This window comes from Heptranchias perlo, chromosome 13, assembly GCF_035084215.1.
Source record: "Heptranchias perlo isolate sHepPer1 chromosome 13, sHepPer1.hap1, whole genome shotgun sequence".
NCBI lineage: Eukaryota > Metazoa > Chordata > Chondrichthyes > Hexanchiformes > Hexanchidae > Heptranchias > Heptranchias perlo.
Genome location: NC_090337.1, coordinates 13,455,590 through 13,473,395, shown reverse-complemented (window position 1 = coordinate 13,473,395; position 17,806 = coordinate 13,455,590). Strand labels below are relative to the sequence as shown.

Sequence of the window (17,806 nt, the reverse complement as noted above, 5' to 3'; positions counted from 1 at the left end):
ATATAGGTCGCCATTGGGGTGCACCAGACTACAGTGATGCCAGGCTCTTCTAGGCTGCCTCTGTCAACAAAATAGCAGCCTTTAATTGTTTGCAGTGAAACCAATTAACTAATGGGCTGACTCACCAGAGGGTGAACGCTGGAAAGAAGAGAAGATAAAATGGGCGTTTTTCAGGGTGGTGTTGCATGATTTTATATGTTGATTGTGAAAACCAAAATGCAGTTAGAAACTGCAAGGCAGTTACAGCATAGCCAATAGAGGACTCCAACACCGTCTGTACCTTTCCTGGGTCTATAAGCTGCAAATAAAAATGTTCAAACATAAATTTGGTTTTTTGTTATTAAGTTGTTACTGCTGAGATCCTACAATTTGTTTTATTTTCTTCTTTTTGCTATTAAACTGCAATAAATCAGAAATCTATTCTCAAACTATACTCAATTCTATTTTCTGATGCACATCCAACCAAAGGAGATAGTGCTTGATCATCTTCTCATCTCCAACACTTCAAACTTCTTTTGCCTGAGGTAAGCATTACTAACTTGTTTTCTAAAGCATTCTATAATTCCTTAAAACAAACAGCCTGGAGCTTCCCTGATGGGTTAGTGTGTAAATGCACTGTGTACTTTAATGCTAAGGGTCAGAAGATTCTAGGTTTCATCCTTAGTTTGTGCCAAGTTAGCACTCTCAACAGTTTTGGTACTAGTTAGCATCAGTGCCACTGAGAGGGGATAATTAAGCAAGGATGCTGCTCCCATGGCCCTTGGTGGAAAATATGTGTCTGGATATCAGATGAGCACAGGTTGGAACTTGGCTATGATGACCTCCATAGTAAAATAGCTTGCCAACACACACTGTTGAGGCTCACATCTGAAGAATGGCCACTTCAGTGGGATGCGCAAGGATGTTCGATGCCGGTGGAACCATAACACAAGGTGAATCGATGCCTTGGGGAAGGGGAGGAAAAATATTTCACTGCAATAGTCTGTTTGTATATGGCCTAAATTACACAGTTAATAGAAAAAGTAATTGGTTGGTTATTTTTAACCATTTATAATGTAGATACTATAATTTTAGACTATTTCCAAAGCAAGGTTGAAGTTTTGTATAAAAGTCCACATTTAATACACAGTGCAATATTAGCATTTGAATGCTTAATGTGTTCGTATGCAATTTCATTGTCTGCTATTTTTACAGAATTGGATTAACACCTCTACCAAAACAGTGGACAAAGGAACTTTATCTGAATGCATTAAGCATGCTTATGCTAAGATTGCATTGAGTAATTTTAAAACTCACATTCTTTAACTACTTACATGTTTCTCATCAATGAAGAACCACAAGTACATAAGTGCAAATGTGACCACCAGCAGACAGACAGTGACAGCGCTGGAGTGATGAATCTTGGTCCTAGTCTCAGAAAAAAGATTACGTAATAGTTGGCTTTAGCGAAGTCCACAGTATTTGTTTTATTGTTGTTCTTGGTACTGTAGTTAATTCTTATTGCTATTTTGTTGACATATTTGCAGTACCTTCTCTTGCATAAGTCTTGTGGCCGATTGAGTGGTACAATGAGTTAGAACACTGGGACCTCAGTTCAAATCTAAAATGGGACTGATGGGGTAAAAGTCTTCGAAAATGATAATAGTCCTAAGTAAATTCATTTGAGCTGTTTAACCCATTACCTAGGATACAAATCCACAGCAAAAAATGCTCGTAATATGGACCAACTGAGTTTCAAATCAGAATTGGGAAATGGAAATGCCATAATGGTACAATATATGGTATGGTATTTTTGAGAGATTAGAGTTAAGGCACGTGGTTGAGCCAATGTACAGAGATCACCCTGCATGTAACAGGTACTACAAACACCCGTTTAGATTGCTTGATTCAGGTAATGGAATCAAAACATGTAGAAATACCCCAGAATGAGTAAGTTGTCTTATAAAGGTGAGGGGACATGCTACACTACTCCACTTCAGTGGGTGGTATGACTTAACTTAAACAGAGTAACTCTTCTGTATCCTGTCCTACAGACCAGTGGAGAAGCTTCTCCCCCTGCAGTCCTTGCAGCACTTTGCTGCCTGACTACCTCCTGTTTTTGTAGTTCTTTCCAATTTCTTAAAAGTCTGAATCAAGTGTCAGCTTTCAGTGAAATCAGACTACCTCCATCCCCTTCTCCTCCAGCAGAATCAACCAGCTTAACTTGGCAATGACCTCTGCTCAGTTCAAATCAAAAGACTTGTGACAGGAGCAGTGAGTACAAATGATCATGGGAATGTTAAACTATTTTTCCAAGGTCTCCAAGGACACTGGTCCAGACACCTGGTCTGAAACCTAATCTACACCTGCCAGTCTGCTGTCTTGTGAATTCAACCCCTTGACAGCGAAGTTTAGCTCAATAGTACTACTTTTAACATATATTAAACCAAAGTTCCTCTGTGGCAGACAGTCTGAAATCCTGAACATGACAGTCACCTATCCAAATGGATAATGTCACGATGATATGTTTTTTTTTAAAAAGGCCTACAAATTTTGAACGATTTTTCTTTTCACCTTTGTGGTTTATTTAATGCAATGTGTATTTCCATTACTATTAGTCATCTGTACTGGAACCAGTGATTGTGGGAGGAGGTATGGAAGCTCTATATGTAATATGAGACTACCCACTGATGGAAGGAGATGTTCCTCATGCTGGTAATGTATTCATATCATGTGGATAACAGCTTTAGTATTTTAAAAATATTTATATGAATTTGCAACTCAGCCATATGCATGCTACTAAATAATATTTGAATGATTTTCACCTTGTAATTGTAAATCCATGGCTCATCAGAAGCAGCATTGGAACAAGCAGTAAGTAGCTAATCACAAGCAACAACCTTCCTAAAAAAAAAATTGCAAAAAACACGAAATGGGTACATCAAAAACTAGCACATACTTTGCAGAAATGGCAGAACATGCACAAAGCAAAGTTACACTGCAATATTAGTGTAGGAATGCTTAGACGAGAACATCATACACTGATATTTTAACTGAGGTGTTAGCCCATTATTTCAAACAGATTTATTTAAAATGGTTAATGTCTTCCAAAAGTGGACAACGGGATTTCATACAAACTTGTTACGCATTTCATATATCAAAATCATAGAATGGTTACAGCACAGAAGGAGGCCATTTGGCCCATCGAGCCCGTGCCGGCTCTTTGTAAGAGCAATCCAGTTAGTCCCATTCCCCTGCTCTTTCCTCATGGCCCTGCAAATTTTTTTCCTTCAGTTATTTATCAAATTCCTTTTTGAAAGTCATGAGTGAATCTGCTTCCACCACCCTTTCAGGCAACGCATTCCAGATCATAACTACTCGCTATGTAAAAAAGTTTTTTCTCCTGTCGCCTTTGGTTCTTCTGCCAATTTTAAGGCCAGTTATTTTGTCACTATTGTAATGTGCCAATGACTAGTAATGAAATATCATACTGTAATGTTTACTGAATAAATTCCTAGCTCATTGACAGAATTATTAACATTGTCTCATTAATACTAATTGCTTACCAATTATTTTGACTGACTCACAACCTACACCATTCAATGCATAAATACCAAGGTGAATGCATAGGAAGAAATGGCCTAGAACTGGAAAGATATGAAAAATAACAAATTGTACAAACCTTGCTTTTTCAAATATGCACTTTTCTATCCACTACTGTCCTTATCAATCAACATCAACATTGCTGATATCGACATATTCTCAACGTGATTGATAAAAAGGGCCAAACAACACCTATGTTCTCCACAGACAAAGCAGGGTAGGCTGTGAAAGTAGAGCTCTGCCACACAAAATTTATGATGTGGAGATGCCGGTGATGGACTGGGGTTGACAATTGTAAACAATTTTACAACACCAAGTTATAGTCCAGCAATTTTATTTTAAATTCACAAGCTTTCGGAGGCTACCTCCTTCCTCAGGTGAACGATGTGGATTTCCACATCGTTCACCTGAGGAAGGAGGTAGCCTCCGAAAGCTTGTGAATTTAAAATAAAATTGCTGGACTATAACTTGGTGTTGTAAAATTGTTTACAAAACACAAAATTTATGTATTATATCTTTTTCAAATTAAACTTTAAATAGACAAAAATACCCAAATACTCACAGCCATCTTCCATGAGTGATGTCATGGAGCAATACAGTTCGCAGAGGTCTGCCATTGAGTACATGATGGCATTTGCAGCGAAGATCAAAATTAACCCCATTAACTCCAGATCTCACCTGGAGTTAAATGTTCACTTTTTGATTTGATATAGCAGCTAAGCAAAGCTATACAGATTCATCATTAATAACTGCTAACAAGGATTTAAGCAAAAATTAGACATGACTTCTCATTTTTCACTAACTTTAAAAAAAAACTCCTTTCTTGGAGGTGTAGATATCTCACAATAATACTAAACATGGTTGAATAGTTTGTTAGCACTTTCTACCAATATCACATTACTCTATTCATGTATATGTTGGGTCCCTTTTTATTATAGGAAAAGGATTAAATGGCTATAGTAAACACAAGCAGTAAACAGATATATTAATAGTTATGATATTGTGTTGTTCACAATCATATATTTAAGGAATTAAACCTTTATTGATATACAGCATGTTACAATCTCACCTTCTGTTCCTACAGAGAGCATTAACATCTGGTAACTAGAATGCAGCAAGTGTCGTTTCTTCAAATAACCTATAAAAAACAGCTGAAAGCTTTAAAGTTTCTTTTAAAATGTTCTGAGTATAAAGTTACACCAGGTACCTTAGCCTATAACAGCACATTACTTACGAGCAAAACAAATGCAAACTCCAAGTGCAATTATGAATAACAATACTGAAAGTATGTGCACTTCAAGTATGCCTGTAAAAGAAAGGGTAAAGATTACCTTTAGTTTAGTCTGATCATTTCCATTAACAAACTAAAAAGGAGCCTGAGCATCCTTACCTATCTGGTTTGCAGAAAAATGTCTTCTCCACAAAGTTTTCCCATTAGACATTGTAATTTTATATTCCAAAGTTATTCCTCCACCCTAATTAAAACGCAGAGGGTAATACAAGTATGTAACACATAACATTGAAAAAAAGGCAGGCAGGATGACTCAAGTTTGTAACAGTGCAGAATTTTACTCATCTATTTGAACAATATTTATAACACTTGAGTTGTCCCCATGGTCATGATAACATCTATTTAGATTGTTTACCATTGACATATATATTGCAGAAATAATGATGTATCTGCAACTTTTCAGAAATCCTAAGGAAGGAGATGGGGATTATACCAACTTACTGACACACACAAATGCAAGAAAAAGGGAACGTGCATTTATACAGTGCCTTGTAACATTTCAAATTGCTTCATTAACTATTAACCATTTTGACATATAGTGACTATTATGAAGGCAGAGGCAGCTGCAATTTTACATACAGCTAGATCCCACAAAAGGCAATGAGGTGAATGATCAGGTAATATGTTTTTGGGCTGCTAGTTGGGGGATGAATGTTGGTCAGAACTGGGAAATCGTTCTATGGGATCTTTAATAAGCTCCTGAACTAGCAGAGGGGCCATGGCTTAATGTCTTATCCAAAGAATAGCATTTCTAGCAATTCAGCACCTCCTCAATAGTGCACTAATGTATCAGCCTAGATGACATGCTCAAACCCCAGAGTGGAGCTTGAATCCATTACCATCTAACTAAAGAAACAAGTGTGTTACCAACTGAGCCAAAATGACATTTGAAGAAAAAACTTCCACACATACTAATATTGATTTTGAAGACCACTAAAATGCAATCAAATGGCACAATGTTCATTACAGAGAACCAAATTCTTTTTAAAAAAATACAAGTCATTGCTGGAAAGGAAAAGATACTCTCCATGTCAGTACTTGTACTTACTGTTTTTCTTTATGTGGAGATGCCGGTGATGGACTGGGGTTGACAATTGTAAACAATTTTACAACACCAAGTTATAGTCCAGCAATTTTATTTTAAATTCACAAGCTTTCGGAGATTTTCTCCTTCCTCAGGCAAATGTTTCAAGATCTCCAAACATTTCTTGAAACATTTGCCTGAGGAAGGAGAAAATCTCCGAAAGCTTGTGAATTTAAAATAAAATTGCTGGACTATAACTTGGTGTTGTAAAATTGTTTACAATTGTTTTTCTTTAGACTGTACTCTCATTAACACTTAGAGTATTACCACCACTGAGAACACAATGCATCTATTCTTCATTACATTGGCATGTATCTCCCATTGTTTGGGTACAAAGAAACAAGCATTTAAGTCGATTACTTTGTTCCCTCAATTGGTTAAATGACCATCTCAGGACACAAAGCTTGTTGGTTCAAAAATCGAATGCCGTTTGTTTCCTCTAAAGGCAGTACTCTGATTTGATCATTTTTTTAAAAAAACATATTTTAGGCTGTTTCGTCTATCAGCAGAATTAAAAGTACATTTAGTTGGGAAAGTTTTAAAAGGGAGACAACCCAGAACTTACAGAACAAGGCAAAGAATGTTTAATGCACTGGATTACACTGAATAAGCTACATGTATTCAGGCTAATGTCCACTGATCAACCTGTGTCATGCAGTTGGTAGAAATGTCATTGTTTTAGGAAAGGTTTAATGGGAAACATTATTTTATGGCTCACTAGCAGTACTGGACTTTGTGTTTTTCTGTGCACAGAACAGAGAATGAAAGTATGATTCGCAAGCACCAGATGATCAAGACTAGGAATCAGTCATTCTTAGGCACTCAGCTGATTCCAGTTATGGTTGCTAAATGACAGAATAATAGGGATGCAGTAAATTTTAAAGCAGTACATTGTTCTACATTTGCTTACGCAACGAAATGAAAACATAAATGTGTAAGAAACAATTTCTTTCAAATTTTATTGAAAAATAAAACTTTGGCATTGAATGCTATCTATGTTCAGTCCCATATCTTGATCCCATTAAAAGATAGATATTGGCAATGCACTCAAGTTACTTAAATTTAACCTACAATGATAGTAGAAAACTATCTATCTCCATATTGGAACCTACAACTTTGTGCAACAAATGTTTTAGCAAAAAAAGCTAAATAGGTGGGAGAACAACCTCTACTAACTTAATGAGCTTATCAAGCACCTGAGAGAACATTTCATTTTGTACCTTTCACTAAAACATGGATTTCTAAATTGCAGGTGCAAATTAAAGTCAGGAAATAAGAAAGATGGGGCAGATATTGCTGTTCAGCACAGAGAAACAAATTATTCTTTAAAAAGTTACACGGTAATGATAGAAAGGAAAATAAACTCTCCATATTAGGTGTTTGCATCTATAATTCTTCTTTTGCAACTGAAAACACAACAAATCTATTCTTCATTATGTATCCCCCGCTGGTTTGGGTACTCATCTTGACTTCTTTATTTTCTCAATTGGTTAAATGACTATCCTAAGAAACAAGCTCGTTGGTTCAAATAATAGATAGAATCAGGCAGGCTCCCTTATGGGCATGTACTGCTCCTCACTCAATTTTGCTGTATTCACTGCGTCCATGGTATCCAATAGATTCAAGCACAGGAACAGGGAAATTTGTCCTTTTTTGTTTACAGTGCTCTTTGATTCTTAAAACAGAAATAGGGATAATGATAATTTTTTTCCTGCTAGAAACACCAGAAATCATTTTGCTCCAAAATATGACTGCTTTTTTTTTTATTCGTTCATGGGATGTGGGCGTCGCTGACGAGGCCAGCATTTATTGCCCATCCCTAATTGCCCTCGAGAAGGTGGTGGTGAGCCGCCTTCTTGAACCGCTGCAGTCCGTGTGGTGACGGTTCTCCCACAGTGCTGTTAGGAAGGGAGTTCCAGGATTTTGACCCAGCGACGATGAAGGAACGGCGATATATTTCCAAGTCGGGATGGTGTGTGACTTGGAGGGGAACGTGCAGGTGGTGTTGTTCCCATGCGCCTGCTGCTCTTGTCCTTCTAGGTGGTAGAGGTCGCGGGTTTGGGAGGTGCTGTCGAAGAAGCCTTGGCGAGTTGCTGCAGTGCATCCTGTGGATGGTGCACACTGCAGCCACAGTGCGCCGGTGGTGAAGGGAGTGAATGTTTAGGGTGGTGGATGGGGTGCCAATCAAGCGGGCTGCTTTATCTTGGATGGTGTCGAGCTTCTTGAGTGTTGTTGGAGCTGCACTCATCCAAGCAAGTGGAGAGTATTCCATCACACTCCTGACTTGTGCCTTGTAGATGGTGGAAAGGCTTTGGGGAGTCAGGAGGTGAGTCACTCGCCGCAGAATACCCAGCCTCTGACCTGCTCTCGTAGCCACAGTATTTATATGGCTGGTCCAGTTCAGTTTCTGGTCAATGGTGACCCCCAGGATGTTGATGGTGGGGGATTCGGCAATGGTAATGCCGTTGAATGTCAAGGGGAGGTGGTTAGACTCTCTCTTGTTGGAGATGGTCATTGCCTGGCACTTATCTGGCGCGAATGTTACTTGCCACTTATGAGCCCAAGCCTGGATGTTGTCCAGGTCTTGCTGCATGCGGGCTCGGACTGCTTCATTATCTGAGGGGTTGCGAATGGAACTGAACACTCTGCAGTCATCAGCGAACATCCCCATTTCTGACCTTATGATGGAGGGAAGGTCATTGATGAAGCAGCTGAAGATGGTTGGGCCTAGGACACTGTCTTTATTTGAACCTGTTACCTTGAAATGTTATTTCCCACACCGACAATTTGGTTATGATGCATTTGTATTATAATCTGCAACACTGTACAAAAACTGAAAGGGATCATTCTGAAACAAGAGCAGAGCAAACATTAGGTTTATCGCAAGTTAGGTACAGATGAGGAAGGCCATTCAGTTCATCTCAACTCATCTAGCAGAGCATCCAACTGTTTCTTAATGTCACCAGGATTTTTGCTTCCAAAACCCTATAAGCAAGTTTATTCCATGGGCTCGATTTTCGCACCCCCGAGCGGGTGCATTTGTGGCCGGGGGGGCTGCGAAAATCGGGGATTCCCGGGGCGGGTCCGGAGCCCGGCTCCAACCCGCCCACTTCCGGGTTCCCCAGTGACGTGCTGACATGCGCGCGCAGCCCCTGCATGTGGAACTCCCGCCGGCTGCCACTGAAGTAATTAACCAGGTGCTTCAGGTCGTTTACAGATCTGATATTTTAGGAGCGGTGAGATCTTGCAATGAACTGAGACTGTTTCCCGTACTGTTGCAGCCACCAGCCTGTGGCAGCTGCAAAGATCCATTTGACGGGGGAGGGGGGGGGGGGGGGGGAAAAAGAGACCCTCACACATTGCAGGAGGCCACTCTGTCACTTTGGACAAAGTTTGGCCTCCGCCACCCTCCTCCTAACAATAACATTCACAAACTTGGAACCTCAACCCCGGTGTGCAGACACATTTACCTACCTTGGGGACCCCCTGAAACGTATATCTTCCGGATGGGGGCCGCTGTAGTTGTAGTCATGACCTCCTCGGAGGAGGAACAGCATCATCAGCTTCGCCGACCACGCCGTCCACCTCTGACACGTGGAGCTCCACAACACAGTGCTGTGACACATCCACCTGCACAGCAGGAGGGAGGGCAACCGCAGAGATAGATGCGTCGCAGAAGGCACTACCCTCACCACAGGGTCTACAGACCGAGGCTCAGCTTCCTGGACCTCTCTGAGGAGCAGTGCATACGGAGGCTCAGAGTCAGTCGCCAGGTAGTCGCGGACATCTGCAGCCTCCTTAATGACGAGCTGCTCCCAGATGGACCGAGCACCATCTTCTTACCTGTTGCTGTCAAAGTCACCACTGCCCTCAACTTCTTCGCCCTCCGGATCCTTCCAGGGTGCCACCGGGGACATCACCGGGGTCTCTCAGTCGTCTGCACATGAGTGCATAAGGCAGGTCACCGACGGCTTGTTTCATAGGGCCTCGCACTATGTCAACTTCCCCATGGATGATCTCAGCCAGATGGAGAGGGCAGTCGGATTCCACGATGTGGCTGGCTTCCCACGGGTGCAGGGTGTAATCGATTGCACCCATATAGCAATACGAGCACCTCCACACGAGCCAGGACTGTTCGTCAACAGGAAGGGCTATCACTCCATGAACACTCAGCTCATCTTGACCACCGCAAGAGATTCCTTCACATGTGCGCCAGATACCCTGGCAGCTGCCACGATTCCTGCATCTTCAGGGAGTCCATCATGTCGCCCCTCTTCCACTCACCCAATACCCTCAAGGGCTGGCTCCTCGGGGACAAGAGATATCCCCTGCACACGTGGCTTATGACACCTCTGAGGAACCCCACCACCGAGCCACAGCGTCGATATAACGACAGCCACATCGCTACCAGGTCTACAATTGAGCAGGCTATAGGGCTGCTCAAGATGCGCTTCAGGTGCCTTGATCATTCTGGGGGAGCACTTCAATACACGCCACACAGAGTGGGATGCATTATAATCGTCTGTTGTGCCCTGCACAACATGGCACAACAGAGAGGGGTGCTGCTGGAGGAGGCCCCATTCACATCTGCCACCCATACTGAGGAGGAGGAACAAACCATGGGCAGAACAGTGGCTCACCTGGCTGCTTGTGAGGCCAGGGAATCACTGATATGTGAACGGTTCTCCTAACATCAGACTGTGTGAAGAGTCCAGTCCTTATCACCTGGACAGAGGAGTGGCCATACCAGCCCCCTCCCCTGCCCCCTGCACGAAACAGTGGTGCAACTACACCTACACCCACTGTAGAATGACCCAATGGGTGGCATCAAGTGTGCGTGTTCATGGTAAACCCCATGAAAGGAACCTATTCCACAAGCCAGTCAAGAATGGGCAAGACGTGGCAGCAGTAGTGATAATATGAAGATTTATTGTGAATGTGGCAGAAAATAAATATAAATAAAAAACATGACAAATCGTCAAACACCCTTGTGCATTCCCTTTGTGCTCACAAAACCTTCGCCTTGCGTTTACAGGAACCCCTACGTGGTGCTACCCCTGCGGATTCAGCATAAGTAGTGGCAGGTTGCTCTTGTCCATGCCCTGACTGATTAGATGCTTTGCGCGGACGACCTCTGGTTTTCGGTGCCCATGAGGGCCCCTCCAAAGACTGCTCCACCTGCACCTGTGCAGGGGCAGACTTGGCCACCTGGAGAGAGGGCAGCATTGCGGGTACTGGTTGAGAGGGGGGCAACGGGTGAGACATGGGAGCGCTTTGAGTTGCATCCCCACTTCCATGTCCCCTTTCACCATCATCCCTCTCCTGGGCCAGGCCCACATCACTCCTACCACCCTGCTGGACGACAGTTTGGAGGACTTGTGTGAAGCCTCGGCAGGCCAGTTGTAAAGTATCTATCAACCTGTTTAAGGCGGCAGAACGTTGCTCACCCTGAATCCAAACGGCCGTTGTCAGGGCCTGAATGGACTCATTGTTGAGCCATGCTTGACGCTCGATGGAGGCTAGCCTTTCCTCCATCGCAGACATTCTCGCACCTACCCGCGACACTATCTCAGAGATGCCTTCACGTCCCTGTGACAGTATTCCACTCATGCAGGAGCTGGACTCCTCCATCCTCTGCGTGATTGTGGAGAGTGTGCGTGGCAACTGTTCCAGTACCTCGGCAATGTGCTGCTGGCCCTCGATGACTCTCCTTTTCAAGGCTGGCCTCCAGGGTTCAGCATCTGGGTCCAGCTGAGCAGAGCCTGGAGAAGAGTGCTCCCACCGACGCGGACTCTCCACGGCTGTCCCTGCCACCAGGGTCTGCTTATGCTTACATGTGCATGGTGACTCACCATGTGCAACTCCAACTAACTGAGGACAGGGAGCCACCAAGGTGTGTGTAACCGCGCTGGTGGATGGCTGGCTCAGATGTGACGATGCCCCTTCAGAGGCTGGCAGGTCCGCTGAGGAATCGCCCTCCGCAGTCACGGTGGTTGCAGATGGCCCTGCATGAGAACAGAAAGCAATATTAAACATGTGGACAGATGTTGAGGTGTTGCAGATGCCAAGTGATGTTAAGATCATTCGCTATCATGAGTGCTGAGTGTCAGATTTCTGTCACCAGCCGCTTGTGCGCTCCCAGTCTCGGCATCCACCACGCGGCTTAATTCCAGTGCCTGCTGCTCCGCGTCTGTTAGGACCACCTGGTGTGATGGGCCCCCTCCGGTCCTTGCCCTCTCCCGGGCATTTTAGCATCTCTTCTCCTATCAAAGGAAAACACAGTGAGACGTGACCCGCTGCATGCATTGGTGTGGTTGGGGATGACCGTGAGGGAGATGCATGGGAGGGAGCGTGTGAGACATAGCCATGAGACAGTATGAGGATTGGGTTGCGTGGTAGTGTTGGAATGGGAACTGGGGCGGTGAGTGAGTGCAGGCAAGGTGAGGATGATGGTTGAGTGAACGTGAGGAGTGATGCGAGAGCGTTGTGGTGGCAGTGCAGAAGGAGTTGTGTGGTGGTGGAGATAATTTGGAAGATGGAGTGTGGGAGAATGCGTAAGAATATTCACTTTGGCTGACCTGGGTAGGTCATTAAAGCGCTTCCTGCACTGGACCCAGGTTCGGGAGATGTTACTGCTGCTGGTGAGCTCCTCTGCCACCTCGAGCCAGGCCTTCTTGGTAGCAGAGGCAGGCCACTTCCTCCCGTCCGCTGGGAAAAACGTTTCCCTCCTCCTCCTGACCCCATTGAGCAGAACCTGGGAGTGAGGAGTGTGAGAACCTTGGAGCAGCCTTGCCTCTGGGCTGCTCCATGCTGCCAATTTGGTTCTTTGCTGCAGGAGAAGCATTGGAGGACTGCCCCTTTAAATAGAGTTCCTCCTGCTGACAGCCTGTGATGCGGAAACCCGGAAGCATGCGTAAGTACCTTCAATTAGGCTGCGATCGCGTGTGGAGCACACCGATTTCACTGGGCGCGTTACCCACGCGCCCAGTTGACCCCCTGCTGCCAACCCGCCTCCCTCCTAATATCGGGGCCATTATGTCCATACATAAAAAACTATGATTTTCCTTTTCCCCTTATGAATAGAACATAAAAGGGAGCACATTAAAAGGGCACTGCTAGTTCCATTTTTAAAAATAAACACATGCAGGGGTCCCTTTTTTCTCTACCATTTATCTAGTCATATATTTATCTATCTATCTATATATATGGAGAAACTAGTTGGTATCTTGCAAGCACTGTTTCCCCAGCCAAAAAGCCAAGCAGTAAACTTGCTCCCAGATCATCTACTAGAACCTGCACAAGAGCACCCCACGGTATCTCACTCACCTATTTCTCTCCTGTCGGAGGGGATGTGCCTCACTTTTGTTTAGCACCTCCCACTGAGGGCAAGGCTCAGGTCTAATCATTGGCACAAACTATGAACATACTGTAATAGGCTTCCTTTTTTTCAAATCTGGGTTCTTTAAGAGGACAATTTCTTAATACTTTATAAGGAACAATAATCATTGGCGAAGATAATGTTTTAAATAGTAAGAGATTATATAAAGCTTGTTAAAAATAAGATATATAAATTACTGATATTCCTTATACTACAAATATAGCCTTATTTGTGTCTAGTAATCAGTGTGGAAAACTACCGTCATACCCTACAATTACTGATTGCCAGGAACCACCACCTTTCCCTCGCTGAACGAAAGTTGAGTTTTCTTTGACATTCTGTGTAATTTATTCCATTTGCTTCTATCACCTGCACGTTTGGGGAGAAAGATAACGGAATCTGTAAATTCCATACCTAAAAACCGTTGACTGAGTTTTTTAAGGCAGTAAATGAGTATGAACCATTCATTTAACACCTAGCCATAAGAACATTATTGTGTGCGATGCTGTATGGTGATATATTGCCAAATGTACATTAGACTAACTGAAAATTTGATCAAATTGTGCAAATTTAACAGCTTACATAAAGAAACTAACCAATGACCTTCTGTGATAAGGTTTATTGCTTATTAATTGTAAAATTAGCAAAATGGCACACAAGCCAAAAGAACTACCTATAGAAGTGAAATAATTTGCTAAAATGGCAAGAGAATAGTCTTTGTTCTCCTACCAAAATGCCAACTATTTCTGGGACTCAAAAGGTTTAGCCCATTTATTCTGTTGTTGGTGGTGTTGGTTGGAGGAGGAATGTTGGCCAGGACACTAGGGAAATTCCGTACTATTCTTTGAATAATTCCCACGTAATCTTTTACGTCCACCTGAACCACAGGAGCGGGCAGACAACACCTCAGTTTAACATCTTACCTGAAGGACAGCACCTCCGACAATACAGCACTCCCTCAGTGCTGCATTGGAGTGTCACTTAGTTCATGTGCTCAAGTCCTGGACTGGAAGCTTGAACCCACAACTGAGTCAGAAGCAAGAGTGCTACCAACTGAGCTAGGCAGATAATAAATTTATACTCTTCAACGGAAATATCTAGCACTTCCTTTTTTGTTTGGAAAAATCAGTATTGTCTTTGGTCAAACAAAAAAATAACCATCTGATAGCAAAAATCAAACTTTGCAATGCCATTTTTTTTAAAAAAGCATTGGCATCCAAGAAAGGCTTAACAGCACATGTTTGACAATCAATATTCTCACTGGATGAGAGATTCATTGGTAACTGTAGGTCACCAATGGGTAGGTTCAAATTTGGTAGCCTGTTTCTAAAAGCTCTACTGAGTGGTCAAATTATAAAGAATGTCTGAACATGTAAAGGTCAGACATTAGATTGAGTTGAGGAAGGTCATTTGGCCCATCAACCTAAAAAAATATAGGGGGTGAAATTGATCTTGGGTGATAGCGCAAAATGGACACCAGCAAATCAGCAGCCTGTTCTACACCCAGTCTTATTTTCTTTTCCATTGATTTCATGTAGCTAAGGATTACATTGACTGATAGCGGACCATTTACATGTGCAAAGTAGGCACATCTTTTCCTCATTTTGTCACTGTTGAATCTTTCATATCCACATCCTTGAAGTCAATACACCTGGGCACCATAATCATCTCTGAAGTGGAGAGATCACTTCAGCAAGGTGTGTAGGGATCTGATTACTTTACAAAATATTTCCCAGTACAAAATATTTTCCAGTATCACCGAGTCCAGTTCTCAAGTTGTTACTTGAGTGAAACCAGCAATCCTTACCTCACCCATATGACACTGTTCAGACCTCCACTAAATCAGTTGAAGGTTGTGTTCAGGAGAACGCCAGAGTATCATTCAGTGCCAATGTACCACAAATGCTGAGGGTGACCATGTGGAAGACACTGCTTATTCAGGATCCCCACGCCCCCTCCCCACAAATAACAGTTATTTCTAAATGTAGAAAATGTAAATAAATGAAGAAATTTCTCTTTTAGGATGTTCTACCTTGAAAACAAGTTTCATATTTACAAATTATCATGCTGCAGATTTACATGGCAATAATTTTCACTTTATAAATGTTATTCCATAAAAGATTTATTTTGAATATTTCATATATTAAAGTTAAGTTTTATAGTGGATCAGATTATTTTGCAGAATTATTTTCTCATACAACTAAACGCGGTGCAACAAAGGTTCACTGGATTGATTCCTGGGTTGAAAGGGTTGTCCTATGAGGAAAGATGGAGTAGAATGGGCCTATACTCTCTGGAGTTTAGAAGAATGAGAGGTGATCACAATGAAACATATAAAATTCTAAGATGGGTTGATAGGGTAGCTGCTGGGAGGATATTTCCCCTGGCTGGAGAGTCTAGAACTGGGGGACATAATCTCAGGGTAAGGGGTCGAACATTTAGGACCGAGATGAGGAGGAATTTCTTCACTCAGAGGGTTGTGAATCTTTGGAATTCTCTACCCCAAAGGGCTGTGGATGCTCAGTCGTTGAGTATGTTAAAGACTAAGATCGATATATTTTTGGACTCCAAGGGAATCAAGGGATATAGGGATCAGGCGGGAAAGTGGAGTCGAGGTCGAAGATCGAAGATCAGCCATGATCTTATTCAAAGGCGGAGCAGGCTCGAGGGACTGTATGGCCTGCTCCTATTTATGTTCATTTAACTTTTAATTAGTTTACATATACATTTTTTAAAAACTAACTGTAAAGCTTTTCTATGATTTTTGGAATAAAAGAATTCCATCCACTGCATCTTTATCCTGTGTGATTTCCTTCACCATCATGGTATTTGTTTGACATTTCATTGTAAGTGGTCAGCCCTGACTTTACAGTGTTGCTTGTACAGTTCTAGGATCATCTCTCATATGTAGCCCTGTTTTAACCTGTAGGTCCTGCCTTCATTAACATAATACATAGCATGCAATTTGGATTGTACCATTTCACAAATATATAAAATAGGCTCAAATTTTCACAAGCACATTTTGCAAAGATGTTAATTCCCAGTAGTGACAAGGCTTATGTTATGAAAGTTTAGCACCTTGCTTAAAGAGTCATTGAGTTATTACTATAATTATTTGCAGTGGAAAATTGTTGTAAAATGCATTTTTAAAAAAAAATCTATTTCATTCCAAAGAAAAAAAAATTTCCCTCCTGAATGCTGCAGTTTTAAATGGGGTTCTTCTGAGTCTTGAGTCCACATCTGGTGGAAGATTGTAATCACATTGAAAAATCACAAGAATAAGGTTAATTGGAAATGCTGCCTAATAATTGCTAAAATTGGTGGTTTCTGACACTGAAACCGTTTCTACCTAAACATATGGCTGCTGAAAAATTCAGATCAGCAGGGACTGACCCTTGATTCCTGCCTGAAGCAAATCAGGAATAACGTACAAACACCTGGAAAGTAACTGCTAGAGATTATCCGTTTGCCCTCGGGGAACAAAAAAATGAAGAATGTTGCTTTCCCTCACAATATCATTCTCATCTTAGTGAGTGTAAATACACATGTACAAATACTGAGTACATACCTGGCAGCCAGACAACACAAAGCTTTGAGTGAGGTTCAACAGTTGATTACTTCCACTAGCAGCCACTGCTTCTTTACTCCAGCAATCCTGATTAAACACTTTCCAGAATTAATTGATAAAGCATGGCAGAATTTGTAAGTATTGAAAATTAGTGCTAAATAACAACTGCCACCAGTAATCTAGTAAGTATATCTAACAGGACTTTTTCAATGGCTTAATTGTTAAGTGTGGGGCTTTTTAGGGAAACTGAGCCATATAGATAGGAAGATTCCAGGTTCAATCTCTGGTCTATATTGGCCATGATGTAGAGATGCCGGTAATGGACTGGGGTGGACAAATGTAAGGAGTCGTACAACACCAGGTTATAGTCCAACAGCTTTATTTGAAATCACAAGCTTTCGGAGCTTTCCTCCTTTGTCAGGTGAGTGCAGGGTTCCATAAAGGCACAGCATATATAGTCAGAGAACAATGCCTGGTGATTACAGATAATCTTTCCAACTGCCCGTTATCACACCTCGGCAGAGAGGTAATCACAGCAATCAAAGGAGTGGATGGTGTTCAGACAGGGGAACATTACATCCAAGACTACTGAATACACAAGCGGTCAGAACACAAAGACAGAGAGAGAGAGAGAGAGAGAGAGAGAGACACACACCCGAAAGGCAGAGAGAGAGAGAGAGAGAGAGAGAGAATGACCAGTTGTATTAAAAACAGATAACTTTTTTTTTCGCTGGTGGGGCTACATGTAGCGTGACATGAACCCAAGATCCCGGTTGAGGCCGTCCTCGTGGATGCGGAACTTGGCTATCAATTTCTGCTCGACGATTTTGCGTTGTCGTGTGTCTCAAAGGCTGCCTTGGAGAACGCTTACCCGAAGATCGGAGGCTGAATGTCCTTGACTGC

The 17,806-nt window shown here is 42.4% G+C and overlaps 1 protein-coding gene across 5 annotated transcripts in view; it reads right to left on the bottom strand.

Moving 5' to 3' along the window:
• Positions 1-17,806, bottom strand: part of tmem145 (transmembrane protein 145) — a 42,754-nt gene that overhangs the window by 14,482 nt on the left and 10,466 nt on the right. For 3 of the 5 annotated variants that reach the window (XM_067995011.1, XM_067995010.1, XM_067995014.1), the window contains exons 4-12: positions 16,904-16,990; positions 13,603-13,704; positions 4,973-5,057; positions 4,817-4,888; positions 4,652-4,720; positions 3,546-3,626; positions 2,805-2,883; positions 1,314-1,407; positions 126-298 (exon numbers count right to left, since the gene is read on the bottom strand). In XM_067995011.1, coding sequence (XP_067851112.1) covers positions 126-298; positions 1,314-1,407; positions 2,805-2,883; positions 3,546-3,626; positions 4,652-4,720; positions 4,817-4,888; positions 4,973-5,057; positions 13,603-13,704; positions 16,904-16,990 — 842 coding nt within the window. The remainder of the gene's footprint in view (positions 1-125; positions 299-1,313; positions 1,408-2,804; positions 2,884-3,545; positions 3,627-4,651; positions 4,721-4,816; positions 4,889-4,972; positions 5,058-13,602; positions 13,705-16,903; positions 16,991-17,806) is intronic. The other 2 variants (XM_067995012.1, XM_067995013.1) reach the window with 2 other exon arrangements.